At 44.2% G+C, this 14,768-nt stretch overlaps 1 protein-coding gene across 1 annotated transcript in view; it reads right to left on the bottom strand.

Annotated features, from left to right (window-relative positions):
• Window positions 1–4,685: 4,685 nt before the first annotated feature.
• The window catches only part of wwc1 (WW and C2 domain containing 1), a 52,203-nt gene continuing 42,120 nt past the window's right edge, over window positions 4,686–14,768 (bottom strand). Inside the window, exons 20-23 of the mRNA XM_062537269.1 lie at window positions 13,349–13,441; window positions 11,865–12,086; window positions 11,022–11,140; window positions 4,686–10,312 (exon numbers count right to left, since the gene is read on the bottom strand). Of these exons, the coding sequence (XP_062393253.1) occupies window positions 10,246–10,312; window positions 11,022–11,140; window positions 11,865–12,086; window positions 13,349–13,441 (501 nt within the window). The 3' untranslated portion in view covers window positions 4,686–10,245. The remainder of the gene's footprint in view (window positions 10,313–11,021; window positions 11,141–11,864; window positions 12,087–13,348; window positions 13,442–14,768) is intronic.

Raw genomic sequence — 14,768 nt, forward strand, 5'->3', positions numbered from 1 at the left:
CATAACAGCTGGAATAACAACCTTGATGGCAGTCAAGGACACCACCTGTACTATGCTTTTGCATACTTTGAGGACCGCGACCCTTGTAACCTATTTTGAACAAGGACAATAAATCAGGTTGTTCTGCATGACCTGTTGACCTCTGAAACTAATTGCAGTGCATGAAAATATTGAAAATATTGTATTGAAATATTGTATTGAGAACAATGACAATGACAACCATTCTCAGATTAGCACCACTGTTCTCAACACTTTATGTACAAACTTCATTAAACATTTTTAAAATAGGTCTTCTAAAGGACATGGCTGCTATTCTTTTGTCATTTTTGTAACATTTGTTATATTGAATTGAAATTACTGATCACTCTAGCAACACCCTGGCAACCGTCTCATTTAGCCAAGCAACAACCTGACAACCACCATTATAATGTCAACCTAGCAGCCATTATCATAATGTCAACATAGCAACCACAACGGCAATCACTTTAAATAGCATAGTAAACACTGTGATAGCCCTAGCAACACCGTAGCAACAATCTTAATTACCTTAGCAACCACTACCATACTGTAAACATAGCAACCAACATAGCAACCAGCATAGCAACCACCATGTCTACCCTAGCAACATCTTAGCAACCGTATCAATCACCCTAGCAACAACCAAACAACCACTATCATGTCAACCTAGCAACTGCTTTAGCAACTCACATAATTACCCAAGCAACAACTTGACAACCACCATTATAATGTCAGCCTAGCAGCCATTATCATACCCAGTCAGCACAAATAGAGACAAATACGTCTCCAAGACGCCTGCAAGATCTGGGGCCGTATTACAGAAACTTCCTAACTTGAAAATCCTATCTTATCTCAGTTTAGGAGGGCATTTAGGATCTTTGGTATTACAGAAGCAACTGTCCTAACTGCATTTAGGACAAAATCTTATCTTAACTTAAGATAGGAATTTGGCCATAACAGAACCATCCTAACTCAAGAATTTCTTAACTTAGGAATCCTAACTTAGGATGGCACAGGCCCTGTCCTAACTGCAAAATAACTGCCAAACTGCAACAGGCCTGTTGGGTTGCCTATGATAAGATGAGGAACATGACTGTTTGGGACACCATGAATCATATTTCACTAAATAGAATAATTAAGTGAAAACAAGCTAAATAAAATGTATAAGCTATGTCTTTTCAAACATGTATAACATTTACAACAAATAAATAGGCCTATCAATTATAATAATAGAATAATAGACTTATGTATTATTATCATTCATTAAGATATTTTAGTATTTCATCTTTTTATCCAGCACATCAAATTAATCAATATCACTCTCTTTCTGTCTTTTATAGCCTATTGCTCCTTCCTAGCCTATTTTCTCTCTGATATTATGGTTTGTCCATCTTGAGCAACGAACTGTCAAAGACTCTTTGGAACACCGTCTTTGCAACCTGACATTCTAATCATAGATACAGGCAGTCTTGTTTACGTTCTAAGCATAGAAACAGGCATGACAGGACGATTGCCGATTTAAAAATCTGATTGACAGTTACAGTTAGGAATTCTTAAGATAAGATAGGAGGTCTGAGATGAGATAGGACACAGCCATGAGTTTAGGAACTGCTTCTGTAATAGGAAGATAGGATTTTTCCTATCTTTGAAACTTAACTTAAGTTAGGACAAGCACTTAGGATATTTTTCTGTAATACGGCCCCTGAACAGCTTAATTACATCGCGTTCCATTTAGAACGTCTTATTTTGATCTTACAAACAGCGGCGGCATCTCACTGAGAATGCGTGTCGTAGTTCTAGATCTTTATCATATTTAATACCTTTATAAGATCTTTGTAAGACATTAGGGAGATGGATGTCCTATTATGACGTATTGATGAGCATCTGGGATACGGCTGCTAAACGCTGTTTGAAGATCTTAGCAAGACGTATCAGATACGTCTGGCAGATGAGCAAACGCTCTCTAGAATACATCTTACAGCCGTCCAGCAGACCTTTCGAACACATCTTCAAGATGCCTTGCAGACATTCTTGTGCTTACTGGGTAATGTCAACATAGCAACCACAAAGGCAATCACTTTAAATAGCATAGTAAACACTGTGATAGCCCTAGCAACACCCTAGCAACAATCTTAATTACCTTAGCAACCACTACCATACTGTAAACATAGCAACCAACATAGCACCCAGCATAGCAACCACCATGTCTACCTTAGCAGCACCCTAGCAACCATATCAATCACCCTAGCAACAACCAAACAACCACTGTCATGTCAACCTAGCAACTGCCCAAGCAACTAACATAATCACCATGGCAACCTTCATAGCAACCACTTTATTTAACTTAGCAACCACTATGTCTACCCTATCAACACATGTTTGACATATTTACATTGCATTTTATGCGTTTTCATTTCACTGGTAATTCCTTGTAATCATATTTCTAGGTATGTAAAATTATTTTTGGTAACATATTTTAAAAAGATTAGTCACTCACAGGGCCAATGGTTCCTTGAGAAATAGCTGTCCATTGCCTACAGAAGAGGTACAATATGTCATTTGAGTGCTTTTGCAGATTAAATTATAAAATACTATTTCAGGTAGGACAAAATGAGACACATACTCTTTCTCCATGTCCTTTAAGTAGGTACAGACTGACAAACCCTCAGGCAACCTCACGGTGTGGACTTTCACCATCTTTTGCTTCGCAGAGGGTGAGGGAGGTGTTAGCGGAGCTGCTATACAGACAGAACAATACAAATTTAGGTTACAGGTTACAAATTCATTTTGATATCGCAACACGTAGGCTACATTTCGTGTTACAAAACAGAATGAAGGGGGTATAAAGCCTTACCATCATCATGTGTGCCACTTTGCTCCTCAGCAACCAGTCTTTCACTGGAATTCACCATTTTCTAGATATTAAATAGCAAGCTTTTTTATCACTGAAAGGCACTTTCTAAATGACATGTTGTTATTTCTATTATTATTATTATCTATAATAAATAATTCCCAGTAATGGATATGGCTAGGTGAGATTTACCTACCTCATCTCACTGATCTATAAAGAATACAATTCTTTATAGATCAGGTATGTCTCAATTCGACCAGAGCATTTTCAGAAATGGGCTTCCCTGTAATCAATGTGCGATCAACTGAATGAAATATTGCTGAGGAGAACTTTGGATAATTTATTTCATTGTGACATCACAGTCGAGCGGGGCAGGCCCAGGCTACGTCAGACGCATCGTGAACTCTGTCAACTTTCCCGTGTTCCTTTTTTCACAAACCTGCTACAGTCTTTCCATTTAAAACAAATATGAATAATGTAGCCATTCAACCTGCTTTGACTAGCCATGCGTTGGCTGACACTGAGGAAATAAAACATTTAGGATAAATAAATGGCCATATGATGACATTTAGAAAATAGTATGCATCCGAACCAAATGACCGACTTTTACTTTGACAATAAAAGGCCTCTTTTATTTTTTTTATTTTTTACTGTCCGTGTGTGCAAAAGGCTCGCTGGCGCCCTCTCATATCAAATAAGACACACGCATTGCCTCTCACTGGTGGTTTGATTTATTGTACAACATGTGAGAAAATAAACGAAGAACATAAGTCACTTTTCATATCATCATGAAGGCTGCTCCTGAGCCGAAAGGGTAAGGTAATGTGATGCTTTATGGTGAAATGTGTCTTTTCAGCGTAGCTGTGTCTCAAACACGATCGAAAACAAGAGGGGGTCCCTGGCATCATCATGATGGCATATGTACTGGAGGAAATAGCAGCGTTTTATGATATGATAGGGAATTATGGATGTCTTGTTTAGTTATTCAGTAAATCAGAAAATACTACCAGCCTTTTTTTTTTTTTTTTTTTTTTTAAATAACTTTTTACTTACCTACTGGCGAGAGGCTGCACAGGCAATGTCTGTTCCTGTTTGATGCGTGCATGTGTGTATTTGAAGAGTTCTTTTCCAAAACGCTATATCCACCGTTTTTTTTTTTTATTTGTATTTTCATTAATTATTTTTTTTAAATGTTTTTTTCCAAATAATTTCAGAGGAACTGTATTGGGTTATGTTTAGTTGATTTATCTTTACTCAATCAAAACAAAACAACTGCAGTTTTTATTGATATTACCTGAAATACATAATTAAATAACATGAATTATTAATGTTTTCAGAAATGCATTTATAGCATTTTGGAAAAGAGCTCTTCATTTATGTATGTATGTTTTTCCCTCTCTTAATGTCATTTTCTGTCTTTTACTGTTTTAATAGTGTTTATAGCACTCTGTAATTCCCTGACAGCTTGACAGAAATGATTTGACTTGAAAGGACTCGACTTGACTTGCTTGATTTCCACCACAATGACTGGACTTGAGGACTAGAGACTTCTAGTTACACACACACACACACACTTTTTCATTACTACTATTTCATTTATTCTTTAAAGCTGAGGTGGCTCTCGAGCACAAGGAATTCCATTGCTTATAATGCCCTTTATGAGTAAATGGCAATAAACTACCTGAACTTGAACACAGATCTACAGGACAGTTAATCAGCAGCTGACTCTGATTAATATGCTGTTAATTCAGCCTGTAATTGTGTTCTCTCTCTCTCTCACACACACACACACACACAGCGATGGCCCAGACAAGTATAGAAGAAAAGAACATTTTTATATTTGTTGTGAAACTACAAAACATTCTTGTGCTGGTGACATATGTACAATTCTGCTTTGACAGTACAGTGTCGATGAAAAACAAAACAAAAACAAAAACAAATTCACAGCTTTTAGGAGTCACGAGAAAAGAAAGACAACAAACCCAAATCACAAAAGTGCAATAAATACATGCTGGATTTCTCACAACCGTCTCAGTGGAAAGACTGAGGTCTTCGCCACCATTTACACAACTGATTAAAAAATAAAAACCTGGAAAACAAACAGAAACCTCTAGATCAACCTACAATGACAATCTTTTGTTTCTACCATCTTGAGAAGTGATAGTGATCGTTTCTCATTTGAAAATTGATTAAGCAAAGCGAGGGTCTTGGTCATGTAAAATGTCTGATTGTGCTGATGAACTGAAAGATCAGACTGAAGTGAAAGATTAAAAAATAAAAACATCACATAAGTGGTCCTCGTGAGATGAGCGCACATGCCGTACGTAACATCCACGGACCCAGAGCTCAGACTCCCCCCACATGCATCCAGTCCTCCCCCTAAGGCCATATTTACTCACACACACACACACACACACACACACACACACACACACACACGTCCTCCATCCACACTGGGACTCAACCCTCGATCAAGAACAACCCACCACCATACACCATCTTCTTGACCTCGACCAAGGACATCTGGAACAGGGAAAACCCTCAGGCAATAAAACCACTGTGATAGTTCCAGTTAGCACCACTCTTCAGCCAGGTGGATCAGCTAATTAGTGAGATCACCTGTTTTACTGCGCAGGTAGAACCAATATATGGTAGTACATGTACTCTCTTAAGTCCGCCGCTCTCTGGAGTTCTACCCTGCCTGAGCCAGAACTCTGGAAGAACCTCCAACCGAAATTAAAAATGAAAACTGTTTGTGCATTAGTGTTAAACATCTCGCATCAACTACCCTTACCTCTGAGAGGTTAAACATCTCGCATCACCTACCCTTACCTCTGAGAGGGGCGAACATGGTGGAGTATAGGTCCATACATACAGTTCCTCATTCATGTTTACATCATTCATTTTTTCATAATTTTCTAATCATTTCTATATGCTGATAACACATTGATATGATACAGGTAAGAAGTAGAAATGTGTGGTGTGGTGTATATTCCAGCTGAATGTTAGGTGTGCACTTTGTATTGCGCTTTAACAACTCTCCGCACCTCTCTGGCATTTCCAGACTCTTCACAACTCTGCCCCCTTGTGGATAATTTAAGCCATTTTCATAAAGTTCCTTCAGTGTCCTTAACCTGTAGGACAGCAGTTAGCTAAGCAGAGTTAGTTTCCTACATGGGCTTTCCTTGTATCCAACATGTGCTTTCTTTGTATCCTACATGACCTTTCCTAGAGTCCTACATGGGTTTTCCCAAATGTGCTTTCCTTGTAACCTTCATGGGCTTTCCTAAGGCCCTACATGGGCTTTCCTAGTGTGCTATTATGTGGTTTCCTAGTGTGCTATGTGTGCTTACTTAAGGGCCGTTCTCAAAATCGCTCTGAAAGTGATCAACAACGATATTGTTCTTCATGTCGTTATCGTTATAGTTTAGGTGTGAACGCTGTCATTCATATTAACGAGAGCGATATTTGTTTATAGTTATCGTTATCGTTCTTGGTGTGAACGGCCCTTTAGTGTTCCAAAATGCTCCTCTGGGAGACGTGTCCAGCAGTATGGGAGGAGGGACAGGACAGGAGATCTACAATGAGGGAAAATATGTCTGAGGGAGGAAAGCTGGTGAACATCTGTACAGCAGCAGCACCACACTAACAACAATGGAATGTAGATCTAGTGTCGACCTATAGTTAACCTGATGCTTCCTGGTCCACATGACACCGAGATCAGGAGGGAAACACCCATTACAGTTGAACATCAGCCATCACCACCACATATCCCGAGAGTCCGACGCTCACGTCAAGCAGCTTTCAAAGAGACATGATCCATCTGCCACTATAACAGCACCAGGCTCGGAGCAAGACACATGAATGTCTATGAGAAATCAGGCTCTGAACAAGACACATGAAAGTCTATGAGAAATCAGGCTCTGAACAAGACACATGAAAGTCTATGAGAAATCAGGCTCTGAAGAAGACACATGAACATCTATGAGAAATCAACGGTGTTCCAGTCATTAGCCCAAACTCTATGTGTCCACGGGCCCTTTAGCCTGGCCTGCAGTGTCCACTGGGCTGCTTGGCCAACACGAGTCTGACTGGACCGGTGGGTCTTATTGCTTCTGGGTGAACGGCCCGTGTCATAATAAGTCATTCCGGACCTCAGGTAGAACAGCAGCACCAATGCCACCAATGCACCCCCACACACACACACACACACACATCACACTCTCTGAGCCAAAACTGACAAGCAATAGCGAGGCACAGACTCTGAGGAGACGTGTCTCTCACACACACACACACACACACACACACACACACACACGGAAGTAGAGAGAGCTGCTCATACCCAGAGCTCAGGGCTTCCCAACACAGCTGGTGTCTGATCCAGAATGAGTCAGCAACTACCCATCAGCCACTGCTCCCTCTCTACAAAGCACAGTATTGGAGCGCTGCAAGGGGGGAATGTTGACACGACAGGCTGCAGGCAGTAGTTGTGTGTGTTTGTGTGGAAGAGGGAATGCTTGCAGTAGTGTGTGAATGTGTGTGTGTGTGTGTGTGTGTGTGTGTGTGTGTGTGTGTGTGGAAGAGGGAATGCTTGCAGTAGTGTGTGTGTGTGTGTGTGAGATGGAATCTTGGCAGTAGAGGGCAGTAGAGGGTGACTGGACGCAGAACCCTAAAGCCCACGCCTGTCAGGAATGAGTATGCTCCAGTTCTAGCACCCGTGGAATGTTCTCCAGCCTCTCAAAGTTCTGAGGTTGAGAGACGTTCTTGCTGCACGTTTGTTCTCTAGTGTTGAAAACAAAATAAAACCCTAAAGCTTCTCCTACCTCAGAATGGGCAGAGGGGACACTTTGTGACTACAAATGATCAAGGAATTTGCAGCATGCTGTTAAGGCTCTCTCTGTGTGTGTGTGTGTGTCTGACTAGGGTGATGTGAAGTAGGAGTGCAGTCTCATTTACACACACTTACACACTTTGATTTAGTGTAAGCGTGTAAAGAGTTGCTCAGTTTGTGCTGGAGCGCAGGGGATATGTACAGTATGTAGTGGAGCTGAGCGCAGTTCTTAACTTATTTATACGCCAGTCTGGGAATCTAAAGACTTCTTTTAATCTCGTCGAAGCTCAGCTGTTTGAACTTCCGTCTGATATGAGATTACGAGAGGACTTCACTTGTTTACAGTATGCAAACCACATTTACCGCATACACAGAAGTGAAAAACATCTCTCTCCAATAAAATATACAAAGCAGCCAATTAAAGCGTATATCCTGCATTCTGATTTAGAATGCACCGCAGTAGCATGTGTGTGTCGTGGAGTTAATCTTTTGAGAAATGAAGATCTCTTCAGACTGAAGCAAATCAACACTGCACAGACATACAGCACAGACATACAGCAGTCTCCTTCAAAGCCAGATGGCTCCCTGTAGCTGTGTGTGTGTGTGTGTGTGTGAGGAAGACACTGTGTGTGCGTATGTAGGATGAGAAAGTAAGCTGAGTGTGTATGAGAGGGAGCGTGTGTGTGTGTGTGTGTGTGTGTGTGTGTGTGTGTGTGAGAGAGTGTGTGTGTATTCCATACATAATTCAACCTCGCAGCCCAAAGGCCAGCCGAGACGGGAGCGGACCAGGGTGCCAGCGTAAGGGAGGAGAAGGGAGCCCTGTGTGTGTGTGTGTGTGTGTGTGTGTGTGTGTGTGTACCCCTGTGGTCTGGGAGCAGAGCAATGGCAACTCAACATCTATTATTTCACACACATTAGCATCGCATTAGCAGGACTCTGTCTATCTCTCTCTCACACTCTCACACCTCACCCTGCACAGACACACATGCTATTTCACACTGTAGGTCCACACACACTCTCTCCAACAAAAGCATGAACACACACACATTACTTACAGAAGCATTCACAGATGGCACCCCGCCTTCACATATCCAGCCCCTCCAAAAAGCAGTCATCTGTGTGTGTGTGTGTGTGTGTGTGTGTGTGTGTGTGTGTGTGTGTGTGTGTGTGTGTGTGTGTGTGTGTGTGTGTGTGTGTTCCCCAGATGGACCACACATCCCTCACACAGATGCTGTCTGACCGTCCAAACTGAAATGAAGTACCATTCTCTCCACTCACCCCCACGCCTGTATGTGAGTGTGCGGGTGTGTGCGGGTGTGTGTGTGTGTGTGTGTGTGTGTGTCTGAGAAACAGGAGCAAGGAAAGTAGGCAGGAGCGACAGGAACTACTAGCTCTCAAGGACTAAAGGAAACCGATTACGCTGCAGGTGCTTGGAATTCTCCATTAATCTTCAAATAATTTCAAATTCTAAATCAATCATATCTCCTCACGGACACACACGGATCTCTTCTTTTGCAGAAGGGTGACTACCAATCTAGCCAGTTAAAAAAAGGTCAAAGGTCACATAAGATACATCGCCATGGTGCTATTGTTCATAGTGTTCTAAGAATGATTCTCAACCCGCCCCATCCTTCTCTCTCTCTCTCTCTCTCCCTATCTACCTCTGGATTCCTTTTTTAAAGTGCATGAACTATCCCATATCCTACCTGAGAGCGTGCGTGAGCAAGTGCAGTCTAGTGGATGCTACTAACGGATACCCCGGGGAGAGAGTGCAGAGGTCAAGAGGTCAAGTGTCAAAGGTCATCCATGACTGTACACATGAATGTCATTGTCAGATAGAGTCTCAGAGGGGGGGTGGGGGGCTGGGGGGGCACATTCGGCACAGCTATCAGAGCCAAATGGTGGATGCTACTCATCCGGCCATGGCTAACGTTAGCATCAATTCAGGCTTCCCCTCATGTGTGTGTATGTGTGTGTGTGTGTGTGTGTGTGTGTGTGTGTGTGTGTGTGTTGTGTGTGTGTGTGTGTGGTCGGAGAGGAGGGAGGTAGCAACAGCCAAACTTGTGCTTAATGGGAACGCTGTCCTACTGCCAGTACCTCACGTGTGTGTGAGAGTGTGTGTGAGTGTATGTGTGTGTCTGTCTGTCTGTGTTTAAAGTAGCATTGCCCCTTGTCTCAGGGAGCAGTACTTGGTGTTCCTACACGTCAAAGGACAGGTGTGTGTGTGTGTGTGAGTGAGCGCGACAAGTGTGTATCCTAACACAACATAACCCTATGACAGAATACCAAAATACACACGCATTAGTAACAGAAAACAATGCTACACACTGTAAAAAAAAAAAAAAATCTTGTTACTAATTTTAAATAAAAAAAAGGAACCTATGTGGATTTGCAAGTCTGCGAGCTACAGAGGAGAGCCGATCTGCTTCCAGCTCCACGGACGTCATCTCTCACACACACTTCACTTCACCACCAGAGGCCCTGCCGGCCCGCGTTTCCATGGAAACAGCAGGGGGAGGACTCGGGGAATACTGGAGCGCTCCGGCTACACGTCGTCGGATGGCAGGTCGGGAACGTTTATCTTGGCCCGTGTGAAGAACGCCATCTTCTCTCTGGAGAGGAAAAGCTGAGTCATCAGGAAGCAGCGCTAACTGTGTGTGTGTGTGTGTGTGTCTGTGTGTGTGTGTGTGTGTCTGTGTGTGCGTGAGTGTGTGTGTGTCTGTGTGTGCGTGAGAGTGTGTGTGTTGAGAAACAGCAGTGTTGACAGGAGTACAGTAGTTTAGTTTATGAGGGGGACTCAGGGGAATGAGATGCACATGGATAAAAGAGGACATCAATCTGATTAACTGCAGAGACTACGCAGCCAACACATGCTGCCCTGAGAGAGAGAGAGTGTGAGTGTGTGTGTGTGTGTGTGTGTGTGTGTGTGTGTGTGTGTGTGTGGTGTGTATGTATACGTGGCTACAACTAGATAGATAGTGCCTGATAGATGGTGACCAGTTTGTGGGTGTGTGTCTAATATTCATTTGACATTTAGTGGTCCACTGGAGCCTACAGGGGGGTGTGTGTGTGTGTGTGTGTGTGTGTGTGTGTGTGTGTGTGTGTGTGTCTGTGTGTGTGTGGAGGTGAGGGGACTTCATGAATCAAATGCACTGCTATTCAACAAACAATGGAATAAAATTACACCACCAGCTCAATGTCTGGCCGGCAAACAGTAGAAATGAACCATGTCTGTGTCTGTGTCTGTGTTTGTGTCCCATCTGAAGGTCTCTGTGTGTGTGTGTGTGTGTGTGTGTGTGTGTGTGTGTGTGTGTGTCCCACCTGAAGGTCTGCATCTCGGGCGTCTCCTTCCTGCTCTGGCCTCTGATCTTGTGCACGTCCTTGGCAGCCACACGCATCATCCTCTCAACACGCTGCTCCTGCAGCACCTCCTCCGCCGTCTGAGAGGGAGAGAGAGAGAGGGAGAGAGAGGGAGGGAGGGGGAGAGAGGGGGAGAGAGGGAGGGAGAGGAGAGAGAGAGAGGGGGAGAGAGAGAGGGGGAGAGAGAGGGAGGGAGAGGAGAGAGAGAGAGGGAGGGAGAGGGAGGGAGGGAGAGAGGGAGAGAGGGAGGGAGAGAGGGGGAGAGAGAGGGAGGGAGAGAGGGGGAGAGGGAGAGAGAGAGAGGGGGAGAGAGAGGGAGGGAGAGAGAGGGAGGGAGAGAGAGGGGGAGAGAGACAGAGGGGGAGAGAGGGAGGGAGAGAGAGACAGAGGGGGAGAGAGGGAGGGAGAGAGAGACAGAGGGGGAGAGAGACAGAGGGGGAGAGAGGGAGGGAGAGAGAGGGGAGAGGGGGAGAGAGACAGAGGGGGAGAGAGAGAGGGATAGAGAGGAGAGGAGAGTTTGAGTGTGTGCAGTCTGCTGATTTGAGTCATTTTCCTCCATCTCCGTCCTCATGCTACTGAATCCAGCCCCATAATCTGGCCTGAGTGTGTGTGTGTGTGTGTGCGTACCTGTACCTGTCTCTCAGCCTGTCTGAGGAGTGTGTGGAAGCGCTCGTCGTGCTGGACCCAGCTGGGTAGCTGCTGCTGGCCCTGCTGCCTGACCTGTGTGTGTGTGTGTGTGTGTGTGTGTGTGTGTGTGTGTGCGTGTGTGTGTGTGTGTGTGTGCGTGTGTGTGTGTGTGCGTACCTGTCTCTCGGCCTGTCTGAGGAGTGTGTGGAAGCGCTCGTCATGCTGGACCCAGGCCGGTAGCTGCTGCTGGCCCTGCTGCCTGGCCGTCTCCAGCTGCTGCTTGAGCTCCCGCAGCACGTGCAGCTCCTGACTCAGCCGAACGTGCCGCGTCCGCACCACCTGCAGATCCAGCTCCAGGTCCAGCGCCGTGTGCTCCAGCCCACGCACCACCAGGGGGGGCTAGAGAGCACAGCAGCACGGGTGCAGGAGAGGAGGAGGAGGAGGAGGAGGAGGAAGGGGGGAGGAGATTAATAAGAAATGAAGAGGAGGAGGAAGAGGAGGAGAGATGGAAGGGAGAGGAGGAGGAGGAGGAGGAGGATGTAAGAGAGATGACGGAGAGAGATAATAAGAGAGCAAAGGTTCACATCAGATCTCTTTGTGCTTTCTCTTGGTGTTACCACAATAACACATTCTGACTGTTTCCTGGTTACTCCCAGACAACACTGAAGCAAAGCAAAGGGACAACTCCAGAACTCCTGGCACTCTTAAAATGGGATTTATAGACTGCAACGTGTTAATGTCATGTTTGTAATGTAATGTAACACCGTGTCGTAATTGTAAGCGACTGCGCGACTGTCGGATAGTTTGTGTCCACATTGTATCCGTTAACATTCTTTAATGAACCTTTGTTATGTCGTGAAGAAGTTAATGTCAAGGCGACGCGACGCGACAAAAATAAAAAAGGACAGTGCGACAAAACAGGGTTGAAGAAGACGCGTAGCAAAGCAACTTGTCGCGTTCGGTCGCATCGCATTCAGTCAGGACATTCCAATTGAAAATACAGGGGTGGAACTGATTTTGTCGCACGCATTCGGTCGCGTCGCTTGCAGTTAGGACACGGTGTAACGTTTTAACAATGCAGCCACAAAAGCCACATTAATGTATACAGCATGGACCGCCATCATTGAGAGCACCTATAACGTCAGTGTTAGGTCACCAGCCCAGGTCCAGTGTTCCTATTGGCCCTGCCAGTGGCAAAACAGTTTGGTCCGTACTAATCGATCGAATATCATCCCGGTGTTTGTGTGTGTGTGTGTGTGTGTGTGTGTGTGTGTGTGTGTGTGTGTGTGTGTGTGTGTGTGTTCCCTGTCAGAGCTGCAGCTGATGGTGTTCAGCTCCACGGAGCTTTACTGCTTACTCAGAAACACACTTGATCCTCTCAGCAAAACAGATCAAAACAAACAAACAAACCAAACATTTCCTTTTTCACAACAGAGGGTGAACTTTTCCAGGAGGTAACCAGGAACCTTTTCAGAGAACAATTATGAAACCTCAGAATCAGATAGACCTGCAGGGTTCCTAGAACCTTGTGCCAGAACTAGCACTGACTGCATGCCTTTAAGTTGGAACACTGCAACATTTAGCAACAATCAACATTAAAGAAAAACACATGCAAAAAACAAATACGCACACACACACACACATCAAACAAGTGCTGTTACCTTCTTCATCCGAACACTGCGTCTCTCTGAAGCGTTCCTCACAAAGGGGGATTTCTTAGACAGTGTGGAGCTGTCACTGTCACTGCGGTTAATCTGCACACACACACACACACACACACACACACACACACACACACACACACACACACACACACACACACACACAGAGACCATTACAAACTAACAAAACCTTCAGACAGGTTGTTATATTCTCTTTGTGAAGTTACCCTGCTGAAAAAAACAGCCTGACCAGCTTAAGGTGGTTTGCTGATTGACCAGCTTGTTGACCAGCTTGTTAACCAGCTTGTTTGACCACCCTAATGATGGTTGACCAGCTAGACCAGCAAAACTCTTGCAAAAACATACCTTCAGCTGATTTACCCAGCTTACGATGGTAATTCAGCTGGTTTTGCTTGTCGTACCACCTCAAGCTGGTCATTTTAGTTGGTGTTGCCTGTCTACATTGCTGTTTTTTACTGGCCATTCTAGCAAAACAGCTTGACCATCTCTGTCAAGCTTGACAGGCTGGTCACCAGCATGGCCATCTTAAAGGAATAGTTCGATGATGATTTATTCAATTTGGAGGGACTGTAGTTTCTCAATATCAATCCGCTACTGACATACAGGGAACAAAGTAGGCTATAGCAATGCGATGCAAGGTTAGTTTTATTTCTAATATTGTTCTATCAACACAGACATGTGCATCGATAGTCTGACTCTTTTCTGACTATTTTTAAAGGCCAGCTATTTCATGGATCCAGATATTATGCATCCTGATAAAGTTCCCTTGGCCTTTGGAATTAAAATAGCCCCACATCATCACATACCCTTCACCATAGCTAGAGATTGGCATGGTGCTTTTTCCATTAGGCCTATTATCCTGTTTGATGCTCATTGAGCTCATTTTTTGAATTAAGACATTAAGATCAATTGTCAAATGATGATTTTCTATTCCTCTTTTCAGGCAACTTTAGCATGGTATCAAATACATTTTCTCCTCACTGTATATACATGTCAGATGTCAGTGTGTTTGTTTCTTTGTTTGTGTGTGTGTGTGTTTGTGTTTGTGTGTGTGTGTGTGTGTGTGTGTGTGTGTGTGTGTTTGTGTATACTCTGCGGACCAGTGGGGTATACTACGAATCTCGTTGAACATACCAGGTTTTCTTTGGATAACCTGGATTGCTAAATACGAACGTCGCAATCAGAGTTGAGTGGTACTACGAAACTCACGCAAGGATGAATTTATCAAACTAGGCTTTCAGCTCAGATCTGTGCGTGTTCTCGTGGTTGGGGTGAATTTGACCAATCGGGAAACGTGGAGACGCACAAGACAGCCTAGGTTAACCAACGATTACTTCCGCATTTATGAGCGGCAGAGAAATCTAGGGTGGTCTTTTTTAGTGTCTAACCCATAACATCA

Source organism: Sardina pilchardus, chromosome 5, assembly GCF_963854185.1.
Source record: "Sardina pilchardus chromosome 5, fSarPil1.1, whole genome shotgun sequence".
NCBI classification, from domain to species: Eukaryota; Metazoa; Chordata; class Actinopteri; order Clupeiformes; family Clupeidae; genus Sardina; species Sardina pilchardus.